We start from the raw sequence: 13,389 nt of genomic DNA, 5'->3' as shown, positions 1-13,389 counted from the left end.
TTGTGGATTTTATCCGAGAAACCCACATGGATGTCTGACACCACTTATCACTTTCTTGGGCAGAGAGGACAGATGGAGGGTCTTTTAGTTCTTTAAGAATGTAAAAACTTCTTTTGATTGTGATTTGGCTTGTATAATTCTATTATTAAGGTGATCTGATTTCGTTTGGAAGATGAGCAGTTTATAGGCTTTAACTGCTTGTTTATAGAGTTCCAGTGCTGACTCAGATTGATCTTTCCTCCATAGACGCTCAGCTTTACGCTTGCTTCTTCTGGCTTCAAGAATGTTGCCAGGGAACCATTTGTTTAGTGAGGTAGATTTATTGTTTTTATTGTCCTCTTTTCTGCATCACCTTCCTCATCAGTGACTATCTGGTATATCACCCTAATGCTTCCGAATGCATTTGTACTTCCTACGTGCTCAGAGAGGGATGTTTTTCGGCTCCTTATTGCACATCTTGTTTCATTAGCTCAGCATTTTGGAGTAGATGAGATCAACCGTTCTCTCAGTTTCAAATCGAAAAAGACATACATGGCACACATTTACTTCAGTAACTCTAGCTCAGAAAGTGTTACCTTCTGCCATGGGTATTCAGGTACACAATCATGTTTTGACAAAGAATACAGTAAGATTTCATTCTTCCATGTTCAGTTCCTAAAGTAGATGAATCTGACGTACTGTTTTAATCAGAATAACACACAACACCAATTTCTAATCAGTTCCATCTGACCTGTGCTGGGAACATTATGAATTCCCCTCTCATCTGTATCCCGAGTATTCTTCGGATAATGTATTCCACTAAACATAACATCAGACTCCTCGGTTGTTTCACCTGTTTGATAAAGACAAATAAAGATGTACTCTTTAAATTATAGGTATTCGTATTCACATAGGTACTTCACTAAGTGTGTCTGAACAATGTAAATCTGTAAATACGGGGACGATGAACTTATAAATGTGACAAAGTCATGGATGCACAGCTTTGAATTAACCAGAACCACAGGGAATACACAATGGTAACCCATACATCTTGTTGGTAGCCTGTCTGAGCCATTACATTAGGGCGCAACCATGTGTAAAACAGCCTTGGTCCTGCCACTAATTGTTTCTTTGACGTTGTACTTCAATACAAAAGGGGTCCAGCAAAATGCAAATCAGTCCTTGCACTATTAATTAGGTACCCATTGCTGTGCATATCTCTTTCCACTTAGACAAATGTCCTATCAAAATGAAAAACAGGTACCTTACGTGCTGCCCCAGGGAAATAATCTGTACCAATTGATGCCAACAAGACCATTTCATGTCCAGTTGTGCTGGTGTTCTTTTGTTAAGAGGTAATGTGGCAAACAAGCTCTGATTGTACTGATCCCATTGATGGGAGAAACATGACTCATCTGCAAGTGGTTGGGCCCTTCTGTACTTGTGCTCATTAATTGAAAAACTGATTGGACATTGCCAAGAGGAATCTCCAGTAGTCCTGATTAATTCAAAACGTACTACTACCACTTTGTGTTGTGTGTCGGGAATCCACATAAATTGATTGGGAAATGTGTGCCCACACGTGGGTGCCTTGGTTGCTAAACCTGGGGAAAACAAACTACACCTAACTGATTAAAAGCAATAAGACCAAATCACGCACGTGGGTGACTGTGTGCCTAGGCCCAGGGGATGTGGCTTAGCAGTTAGGGTTGTACTATTTTCATTGGTTAAAAGGAAACACTGATTAGCAATGGTTTCATTCCTAACGGTGGAGGTTAGATAAATGATAGAACGGAAGCTACCTAGAGGATTACCCAGTAGCATCAATGTAATTCTGGTTAGACTAATATTCACATAATATGTATTTTAGGAAATGAAAAATAGTTTGGGAAATAACTAGAAATGAATAAAAGAACACATGGTAAAGTAGTCTAACATTTGAAGATCATGTTTTTGCAATCAGAGTAAATATGAGCCACTGGACCAGTTTAACACAACTCTACTGAAGATGGTTTATTTATTGTGCGCTTGTTAGGCGCTTATACAGGACGTAAATACTGTTTAAAAGCACCCACAGGGCAACACGGAAGGGACAAGGAATGAGAAAAAATTCAAATACATAAAAAAATATTGAATACAGTGGGGGCGGGGTTGGGGCTAACCTACTATGCCTTGTGAGTGTTCAGAACGTGCACGTGATTAACCAATACAGATAAGGTTTGCTTCATTATCACCTATCTGCTGTTTTTGAGCAGCAAGGGCACAGAATACTTTGATGGACCTCTGTTGCACTGCCCTCCCCAAATACATTCAACTGAATGAAAGGGCAGTGGATTCTAAATCAGAAGGAACAATTCCGTATAATTGTCTCTCTGAAACAAATCTGATTTTCAGGGAAACAAACCAGAAGCTTAACTCCCAACAGAGCTCCCAATAAGCACATCTATGAATGAGTTCATATATATTCACAATGAATCCAAATAAGGCATTTCACCTTGTAACTATTTGTTGGTGTCCAGAATATACACATTTGACCTTTCTGACTTGATCTAAAGTGGGCTAAACTCAGGATCTGACATTTTTTTTATGTTGATAGAGATAGTATCAATACCTTCTTCCTCATTGGACAAAATAGGGGGGGTTATGCGGGTCAGTATTTATACATGGTTGAGTATATCAAATGGTGTAGATTACGCATTTTTTTCATAGTCATTTATAGTTAAACAATACTTTGTTTAGTGCGAGCATGGGAATGGAGGGTGGAGCACAGACAGGAGTTCAGATGAGGCAGCTGTGCAAACATAGCAGTGTACAGCACAGGCAGCAGTGTACATAACAGTGAATAGCAGCAAGTCAGAGATGTGTACAGCACCGAAGAGGAAGTATGCCGGCAAATGTGTAGAAATCTGGAAGGGAGATTGACTGTAAAAATCTGTAAAAATTATATATGGTAGAGACGGAGGGAAAATAACATACGGCAGAGGTGCACATCATGAATGACACATAAATATGTACTGCCAACATTTTAAAAATTGCATCCTTTCTCGATTTGATTTGCTCGTGTGCATTAAGCAATGCAACATCTATTAGCATATGGACATCGTTATTGACCTCCACTCAGCCAATCAGAATGTTTGGAGCACAGCCAATAACTACTGGTGTTGACTGCATTCTGAACATTCTGTCTTCAGAAGCAGACAGGGAAACAACAATGTAATTTTCAGGCAAGATTTGGTTTCAACCAGACAATTCATCTTTGGGAGGACTGTTTTTTGCTACAACATACTATTTAAACACACAAAAGAGAACGAGAAAACATTGGAAATGGTTTCACTTTCTTATAGAGACCCAGTTTACTTTTAAATGCTATCCGGTAAAAGAGATGGTTAAACCAATGGACAGGATCTGGCGGTCAATTAAATAATTCAAATTATGGGGAAGGTAATCGATTGATTTGTTTAGAGTTGAAATCACTTGAACCATATTCGTTCAAATCTGCCCAACAGACAAATAATAACTGGAGCAGTGCACACATTTCAAGGGAAACTATTCATATACCCTTGTATGCGGGTCAAAGTTTGGGTTGATAGGTTAACATAATACTATATACAGGAACACTGCTGCCTCGAGTGATCCATTAATGAAAGAGAAACAATGTTCTGGAAGTGCTGGATTAGAGGTCGGATTTTTACCCTGAACAAAGAGTGAATTAAATTCATTATTTTAAAGTGCAAGTTAGCCAAGTGTGAATGTCCTCAATACTGCATTTTTGAGAGATTCTTTAAAAAAAAAAATGTTTGACTGCATGCTGAACATTCTGTCTTCAGAAGCAGACAGGGAAACAACAATGTAATTTTCAGGCAAGATTTGGTTTCAACCAGACAATTCATCTTTGGGAGGACCGTTTTTTGCTACAACATACTATTTAAACACACAAAAGAGAACGAGAAAACATTGGAAATGGTTTCACTTTCTTATAGAGACCCAGTTTACTTTTAAATGACACATAATGCATACCTGTATTAAACCTGTTCAACCAATTTGCAATTAAAATGCTTACCTTATAAAGAAAACATTTTTGTTGAAATGCTACAAAATAAAACCACATTTAATTGACTAATTCAGTTGGTTTATTTACTTTATAAAGCACCATTGTTTACTACTTCACCACAGAAACTTGCAAAACATGTATTGCTACTACCATCATGTGCTAATAGCCTTAAAGACCACGGGAGTGGTCATTATCTCTTTGCCCCAGGATATAACTTGGTCTTTAAGGCTATATTAAATAACTGTTTCCCTTGTATCAAAACCCTCTTTATTTCCTACTTACACAAGAAAGGATTGGTATTGCTTTTAATCTCTGCATGCTGAAGGTCCTTGAAGCATACATCTTCCTTCTCTTTAGGTCTTAAAGAAAAGACAGTAGTGGCAATCAGGGGACCTATTATAAAATGAGAACATGTTAAAACAAGCTATTTTGAACAATATAACGTATCCTACTGATGCTTTTATAAAGACAATTGTAAAATGGGAGAAATAAAAAAGTCAAGCAGATGCATATGTAAATAGGAACAGAAATAACAGAAGGACTGGGAGACGTGGTGTAGGCAAAGATTGTATTAGCAAGGGGGTTTATTATATATAAATGGAATTCTAGCAATTTCCTTCCTTGACACAGCGCCTTCACATGTCAGGGATCAGAGAATCCTTTGTCCAAGGCAGTTAACTCTGAGGCATAAGAAGCTTACATTGTCACCGAAGGCCAGAACCCAGTAGCCTCAATTCAACAGCTATCCTGTAAAAGAGATGGTCAAACCAATGGCAGTGCACACATTTCAAGGGAAACTATTCATATACCCTTGTATACGGGTCAAAGTTTGGGTTGATAGGTTAACATAATACTATATACAGGAACACTGCAGCTCGGATTGTTACCCTGAACAAAGAGTGAATTAAATTCATTATTTTAAAGTGCACGTTAGCCAAGTGTGAATGTCCTCAATACTGCATTTTTGAGAGATTTCTTTAAATAAGAAATGTTTGTTTATTGACTTTTAATACAACAAAACAGAACAGAACAGAACAACCCCGCCAACCATATCCACCCTCCCCTCTTCCCACCGGTACACAGTCGACTTAGTTGAAGATTAAAAATCTATGAAATGTTCAAGATATCCCCAGCAGGCATAATCTGTGTGGGCAGTGCTGTTTGGCGTAAGCACCGAGGAGAAAGTCCAGTATGGATGCCCATTCCGTCGTAAATTTGCTTTGTTCCCCTTGGAATGCGTACGTTACCCATTCCATTGAGACACATTCCCAAAGTTTCTGTATCCAATGTAGTGTTTGTGGAGGATCTGCAGACTTCTATTTCCTGGCTATTACCAATAGGGCTGCTATCCTGGGGATAGTATAGGCTTTCTGACGGTATTTCGGTCACAATCTGTTATCCCGCCCAGCGAGGCCCAGAAAGGTTTCAGCTAGAGGTCTCTCGGTAGTGAGGCTAAATATCTGTTGCATATGTCACTCCACATCCGCCCAGTACACTTGTAATTTCAGGCAGGATCGCCATAAATGTAGCCAATCCCCATATGCCTGCATCCCCTCCAGCACTTCTCCGATACGGGCCGAGATATCGTGTGTAGTCATGTGGGTGTGTAGTTCCACTGAAGCATTATTTTTAACCAAAATACTCGGATTTGGAGAGACCATGTAAGCCGTGGGATATTGGACCATAGGGAGGTCGAATTCTCTTCCTCGAGGGCCGCTCCCAATGTTTGTTCCCATCTGAGTCAGTAGGGGAGTCTTAAGAGTGGGGGCTCATCTATAAAAAATGTGTACAACTGGATATTAAATGTTTATCTCCTGGGTTAGAAGTCAGACATTTTTCAAATGGTGACAAGGGTCATGTGGCGGCTAGTCTGTTCGGGGGGGGGGGGCATCAGCCAATGGTGCACCTGAAAATATTGAAACTACTGTGATTCCTGTAGGCATAATTTCTCTTTACATTGGATACATGGTTTGATGTAATCTCCCTGGAACATATCTCAGAGTTTGGTGCAGTCCGCGCTTATCCACTTTGTAAATGTTGCCTGCTGCCTACCTGGAGTGAACTGGGGATTGGCGAATATTGGGGTGAAGTGAGAGGGAAAGGTTGTGATGTGGTGATGTCTAATTGCATGGCCCCAAGTGTCCTCCACTATTTTCGTGATCTCACTACAGTGAATGTTCAGTGGCCTATCCGACCTATTCAGCCAACATTTTTCCCCCATCCGCTGGCCTAGTAGCACTTTTCCCATTTATCCCCAACTTTTGTCTGAGTTCTATGTAAACCAGTCTTTTATCACTCATAGTTGTGCAGCCCTATAGTATTCTCTGAAGTTTGGGAGACCCAGGCCCCCTCTGTTTGGTGGGAGCATTGGCGTTTTGAGCGCTATTCGCAGGGATTTTTTCTTCCAAATGAATTTGGATAGCATTATGTTTAAGGTACGGAAGAAAGTTGACAGTACCTCGATGGGGAGGGCCTGAAATATATAAAGAATCTGGGGTAGGATAGCAATTTTAATAGAATTGACTCTTCCGAACCACGTTATCGTAAGTTGGGTCCATATTTGTAATTGAGTTTGGATTTGGGTGAGAAGGGGTTGGAAATTCGCCTTGTCCAGTTCCTCCAATGAGCGCGTGATGGACACCCCTAGGATACAGATACTTTTGTGGAAGCACTTTAGTTGCGTTACTTTCCTTGGCTCTGGTTAATTTGTCTCGGTTGACTGGGAAGTTAACAATTTCTGATTTCGGGATGTTGATTTTTAATCTGGCAACCTGGCCAAATCTTTCTAATTCTGACATTACTGCAGTGAGTGAATTAACCGGGTCTGTGAAGGCCAGAAGCATGTGGTCCGCGTAGGTCAATAGTGTGTGTACATTGGTGCTGAACCGAAGACCCTTGATCGCTGCCGATAAGCAGATCTGTGTTAAGACAGGCTCTAGGTGTAATGCATAGAGGAGGGGGCAGAGGGGACAGCCCTGCTTGGTGCCCCTCTGGAGAGGGACCAAGTGGGACAACTGGCCGTTTATCAGCAGTCTGACTTAGGGATTGGCATAGTTGGCTTGCATCATCGCGATGTATTTGGGGCCCAAATCCCATTGTTCGCAGGGTGTTGAAGAGGAACGCCCATTCCACCATGTTAAACGCTTTCTCTGCATCCAATAGAACAGCACTGCAGGGTCCCCTTTCTTGTCTACTTTTTGTAGTAGGTGGCAAATCCTCCACAAATTGTTGCAGGTTTGCTGTTTTTTATTAATCCTGTTTGGTCGGGGTGGATTAGGGTTGGCATCAGATGTTCGATGCAGTTAGCCAGGACCTTGGTGTATATTTCTGCATCCAAATTCCTGAGGGCTGTTGGGCTGTAAGACCCACACTTGGCCCGGTCCTTGCCTGGCTTAGGGAATAGAATGATTTTAGCCTCTTCCGTAGTGGACGATACTGTGCCCGAGGTGGCAAATGAGTTAAAGAGATCAGTGAGCTTGGGGACCAAGATGGAGCTAAATTCTTTATAGAATGATGCAGGGTAACCATCTGGGCCCGGTGATTTGTTTAGGGGAAAGTTTGCGATGGCCTTCTGGACTTCCTCTCGGGTGATGTCAGTTTCTAACTGGTGCCGCTCTAAGGTCGGAACCGTTTTCAAGGGGGTTGCCCGTAAGTATGCACGCCGGAGTTGCAGATCTGGGTGCTCTAATTTATATAGGGTTGAGTAGAAAGTGTAGAATTGTGCAGTGATTTGGTCAGTTGCCGTTACCTTGGTCCCCTTCGGGCACCCCACCCCCAGGATAGTTTGGGCTGCATTTTTCCCTCTCAGTTGTCTCGCCAAAAGTATATCCGCTTTGTTTGCCTTGATATAGTATTTCTGCCTAAGGAAGAGCAAGCTTTTTTCAGCATGTTTTGTGTGTATGAGGTTCAATCTACCCTTTGTATCCCTATATGGCCTCTGGAGCCGCACACTGGTATCTGTCTCCATGTGTTTCATTATGGTTCTCAGCTCCATTTCCAGATCAGATTCTAACTTTGTCCTTTATTTGGCCCTGTGGGCTGTTGCCGCTAGTAGCTCTCCCCTTATAGTTGCCTTAAAGGCGTCCCAGAGAATAGCCTGGCTGGTCGCCCCGCTGGAGTTGGAGGAAAAGTATTCTCGTATTTTCTGGCCCAGCTCCTCTCAGATGACCTTATCTGCTAAAAGTCCAACAGGGAATTCCAGGTCCATAGTGTATTTCTTATATTGGGAAGAGTGAGAGTGAGTGTTATCGGGGCATGGTCTGAAATGGTAATGGCATGTATAGAAATTTCAGAGAAACGGCTTACTAGTGTGGTCGAGGCCCAAATGTAATCGATCCTAGAGAATGACTTGTGCACATGAGAGTAGCATGTATATGCTACTTCATTCCCTCTCAGCGCCATCCACACGCCCCTAAGTGCCAAATGCTTGAATTTGATGTTAAGGGATTTGGATGCTAGGGACTGGGCGTATTTGGTACTAGTGCTCCTAGCCTGTGCAGGGTTCCATGCAATGTTGAAGACCCCCAACAGGATGGTCTTGCCCTTCCCGAAACCCCCAGGCGTGTGAGAACCATTTTTAGGAAGCGCTCTTGGCCAGTGTTCGGGGTGTATGTTGAAGCCACCCGTAGGCTGATCTGACCCAATTTGACAAGTACAAAGATATAGCGGCCTTCCTTGTCAGCGCGTGTGTTCAGTATTGACACTTGAGTACCTAATTTCAATGCTAGGAGCACCCCTAATGTTTTCTTCTTGGCATTAGCTTTGATAATTTGGGGGTAGTGTCGTAACTTTAGCCTATGTCGGTCCTGTAGTCTAATGTGTGTCTCCTGAAGGGCTAGTATGTCGGGATGGTGAGTGGGATGGTGAGTGGGGAGAAGGCGTTCTAGTTTCCACCTTTTTTACGGGGGTATTTAGCCCCCTAATGTTAAGTGTCAGCACTGGAATGTCCAGTACAAAGTGCCCCCACCGCTGGGAGTCCGATTTTTGCTAATGAGTATTATGTTCATCAACATGTCCCCGTGTACCCCCCCTTACCCCTTCGCAAAACCTGTGTGCCCTTACCTGTGTTCTTTCCCCTCCCTTCCCTCTCCATGCCCCCCACCAACGCTGCCCTCCCACCTCCCGCCCTCCCTGGTGCGGGTTGCCTTTTCTAAACCAACCATGGATGAAACCTTGGAGGCAACCTACTAAATAACCCAGGGAAACTTATATGCAGGGTATCCTAAAACCCCTTCCCTTACTCCTAGTTGGATTCCAAGATGAGCTTGTGACGGCCCGGAAATTGCTATAGGTAGTATTCATATCTCGACAGCGCAATTCGTCGATTGTCTGTCCCTTATATTGTTGACGCTTCTCCAGCCGGTGGAGTGACACTAGGTGTGTTTCGTAGGGTTTGCTTTTGGAGCTTCCTTTGGGTGTGTTCCTTCATCGTCCATTCCCAATGCCGAGGACCCTTGGGAGTGTATCTGGTTAGGGCCGAAGGACCAGGCTGATCATCCAGTTCGATTTGCATTATTCTGGCTCACTCTTCTTTAGTGGTTACTCGATGGGTTGTGTCATTCTAGCTAAAAGAGGAGGCCGAAAGGAAAGGTCCACCTGTATGTGATCTTTTTGGTTTGCAGGTGTTCCAGCAGGCTTCTCTGAGATATGTCCTGATATAATTGGATCTTGTTGCCGAAGTATGAGATTGGGGCTGCTTTCCTTGCCGCCCTAAGGATCATTTTTTTTTGCGGGTAGGAGGCTAATGCGGCCAGGGTGTCCTTAGGGCGGGTGGCCGGGTCTTTGCGTACCAGTCCTACGGGGTGGATCCTGTCTAATTGGACTTCTGTTTCTCCCTCTGTGCCCAACAGGACGTTGAATTTATTTGAAACCTGCTATTTGAGGTCAGCAACCCGTACTGATTCGGGAAAGTTCCGAATGCGGACATCGGCCCGCCGTGTTCTGTTCTCGAGATCATCACATTGAAGCTCAATATTGTGGGTTGTCCTGGCTAGATGATCTAAAAGTTCCTCTGACTTTGAAGAGTCCTGCACCAGGTCCTGCAGCGCCCTTTCGTTGGTGTCAACTCTCTCCCCCAGGGACGCAATGTCTTTGCACATATCTGCCAACTCTGCTTTGATTTCTGTGGATCACATGTGAAATTGCATTTGCAGGGATGTTGTGAGCTTGTCCTGGAATGTCTGGAGGCAGCGTTCCATATCTTCCTTTGAAGCAGCCATGCTGTCCCCCGCTGTGTGCATTGCACCCTGGGTTTTGTCAGAAACGCTGGGCGTACCCTCGGCACCGGACCAGCACTCCTGTAGTGGGTCTTTCTTGAGAGTGGGTTGCGGCTTCCGTGCTGCTTTTCTTCCTTTGGTGCCAGGCATTAGCGTGGAAGGGTCTCCACCGGTCCTTACTGTGTTCCCGGGTGTTGTGTATCAGGTTCCAGCAGTAGCTCTTGGACTTGAAGGAGGGTGGGGTCCCCTGAGTGGTATCTAAACTGTCTGTGCGCTGGATGTCATTGTCACTATCTGTGGGGACAGACTGTTTACAGCAACCACTCCTTTGTCTCCTTTGTCTGAGGTTTAGTAGGCCGAGTAATGGAGTAAGGTGAAAAGAATGAGGGTTTGCACGCTGTGCTATGGCTGCTTTCTCCGTCCGGGTGAGGTTCTCGCTGGGTTCCTCCGCGTTCCGCCTTCTACAGAAGGCCATAATGCTGTGCACCGCCTGCGGTCCCTGGGAGGGTGGGTGCTTCCTGGAGTGGCCGCACCGGGCTATGATGTGCGCACAGCGCCGGATGAAGTCTCCAGTGCGGGGCAGGCGAGTCCCTGTTTCCCGGATATCCTGGTTGCCCTGTTTCCCAGATATCCTGGTTGCTGTCATTGGGCCACACACCGGGACGATCGGTCCGATCCCGGGTGCTGCCGTGTGGGGCCCGCCTGTGCCCTGGTCTGCGTGAATGGAGGGTGGGATCGGGTGGGCGCGCTTCTGATGTCCCGCAATGAAAGGGGTGTACAGTTTACTGGGCGTGATGTATCTAGCCTGTCCACACTGAGGTGCCGCCAGGCCGGATCAGGAACCTGTTCCACGGGGGAATAACAGGGTGCGCACCAACCTCTTGTCGGCTCGCCACCCATCCGGGTGCGGTAGGGATCTTCTTTTCTGTCCCGGCCAGGGTGCCACTATGCTGTTAGGCCTAAGACCTAGCGACTGTAGCAGCAGTCAGGGGTAACCCATCAGAAATCAACCCCCATCTCAACTAAGTCATTACCCAACAGGATGCTGGCAGGCACATTATCCTGTACCAGTACAGGAAGCTTGGCTGTCTTGTCATCAATCTCGATGGTGATTAGGGCTACAGGAGAAAGTTTGGGGGGGGCGCCAGTTAACCTGGTGATTCTCAGAGGAGCACCTACATAGTCCTCTGGCCTGAGCAAGGTCCTGACCATCACTGTCATGCTAGCCCCAATGTCTCTCAAACCAGTGGAAGGCTGGCCATTAATGAGGACACTTCTCAAAAATCTGTGAGTATTCTTTGGGATAGTAGCCAGTAATTCTGAGTACTGGTCCCAGACCCCAAGGGAGACTAAGGAAATCCTTTCAGGAGCACCAAAGGTGATTCCTGGAGAGGAGGGGAGGACAGAGCACTCCACCTCAGGCATAGGGTAAGGGTAGGTCAGGCTGACAGCCTGGAAATCAAGTGCCATACTCTTACATTCGGGGTCACCCTTCTTGTGGTCCTCGGCCCCACACTCCCAACAGGTGCCAGGAATGCAGAGAACTGAGTTGGATCCACTGGGAACCTGCTTTGAAGCAGCAGAATCACTACTTTTACTCCCAACCTCATGGAACGTATCCTCACTAGATCTTTAGACCTTAGAGGGAGAATGTTTAGGTTTGTTCGGATGTGGCTGCTACTTGCAGTCCTCAACCTTCCGAAAGGTCCCATTTTCTTTGTCCTTGTCCTTCACACTGGGATCCTGTGGGATACCCATTTGTCAGCCAACTTGGCCAACTTAAAGGGGTCCAATATATTCTGGTCAGCCATGTACTGACACAGCTCTGGTGAACAAGTCTCTGAGAAATGCTCTGAAAATAGGAGGTGAGATAATTCAACAAAAGACTTTACTTTTTAACCATCAATCCACCCCATCACATTCACGTGTGCAGCACTCACCCAATCAACCCAAGACATATTCTCTCTCTTCTTATAATCCCTTAACCTCTTAAGGTACTGGACATGTGTCCTGCCAAACTAGGCAATCAAAGCAGCTTTCATACACTCATACTGACCTCTTCCTTCCACACTCAGCTTCAGAATACAGTCATAACTAGCCTGGGGTACTCTACTCAATAAACACTTAGCCCAATCTCTATGAACATCATCATGGATACCACACGCCATCTCAAATGCTTCTATCCACTGGAGGATATCAGAACTCTCCACATACACACCAACCAAATCTTTCGTAAACTTGGTGGCAGGAGACCTGACACTCTCAACTGGTCTTGCTGAAGTTTCCACCTTAGCTTTCTCCGGAAAGAGTCTTTGATGTTCAGTGTCTCTGTCGTTGAGTATTACTTGTGCCAATTCCTCTCTTTTCAACTCAGCTTCGGTTTACAACCTTGTGTACTGAAATGCTAACTTGTCTCTTTCTAGCTCCAATTTCGAAAGTTCAGGTTTCAGGGCATCCCACTGAAGAGCAATGCTGTGTTTGGGAATAGAGATAGCAGGAGCGGTAACAATCCCATTAGTAGATTCAGTGGCTTCACCAGGGGCAAGATCCCCGTCAGTGCCCTCCCCGCCACTTTTATCATGTGGTGGAAATATATGCACTGGAATTGACTGTAGTAATTTTTGCTGTGTTTTTACCACGGTTAAACAAACCAAACCCATGTGCCCCAATACGCCAGTACACCCACCAACCCCCCCTCTACTTATCTTTTCTCCATCCGCTGCCTCTCCTATACCCTGCAGCGTCAGTTCCGTCCTGGGAAATGAGAAGGCAGCCAACGCGGATGACATAGCGGTTCTAGGATCAACTCTGGGATATATCCCGCAACTAAGGAGCACCGTAATTAATTAAGAGGACAAATACTATGAAAATATTGAAAAGTATTAATATGATGAGATATTTGTGTTTGTAATAATCAGCCCAGATTTGACAAAGGCCTGGAAGAGCTAAAACACGTGTTATCAAGGGCTTTACCATTAAGGGTGTCAACCTTAAATAAAGAGAACAGGTTTTGAATATGTGGCGCAGAGTCAAGGAGTCTTCTCTCTTTCTGTTTCCCAATTAACCAGCGGGTTAGGCTTTATACCACTGACTCCAGGACAATGAGACAACTCCTATTTGGAAATCATTAATAACTGGACATTG

General features: G+C 44.6%; 1 protein-coding gene across 1 annotated transcript in view; it reads right to left on the bottom strand.

Moving 5' to 3' along the window:
• The window catches only part of LOC138567643 (zinc finger protein 2-like), a 563,467-nt gene that overhangs the window by 341,090 nt on the left and 208,988 nt on the right, over positions 1-13,389 (bottom strand). Inside the window, exons 3-4 of the mRNA XM_069646107.1 lie at positions 4,313-4,423; positions 731-832 (exon numbers count right to left, since the gene is read on the bottom strand). Of these exons, the coding sequence (XP_069502208.1) occupies positions 731-832; positions 4,313-4,423 (213 nt within the window). The remainder of the gene's footprint in view (positions 1-730; positions 833-4,312; positions 4,424-13,389) is intronic.

The sequence above is a fragment of the Ambystoma mexicanum genome, chromosome 2p, assembly GCF_040938575.1.
Source record: "Ambystoma mexicanum isolate Mex_15411 chromosome 2p, UKY_AmexF1_1, whole genome shotgun sequence".
In the NCBI taxonomy this organism is placed as follows: domain Eukaryota; kingdom Metazoa; phylum Chordata; class Amphibia; order Caudata; family Ambystomatidae; genus Ambystoma; species Ambystoma mexicanum.
Note: the sequence above shows the minus strand (reverse complement) of the source record. Positions and strands in the feature narration are given on the sequence as shown.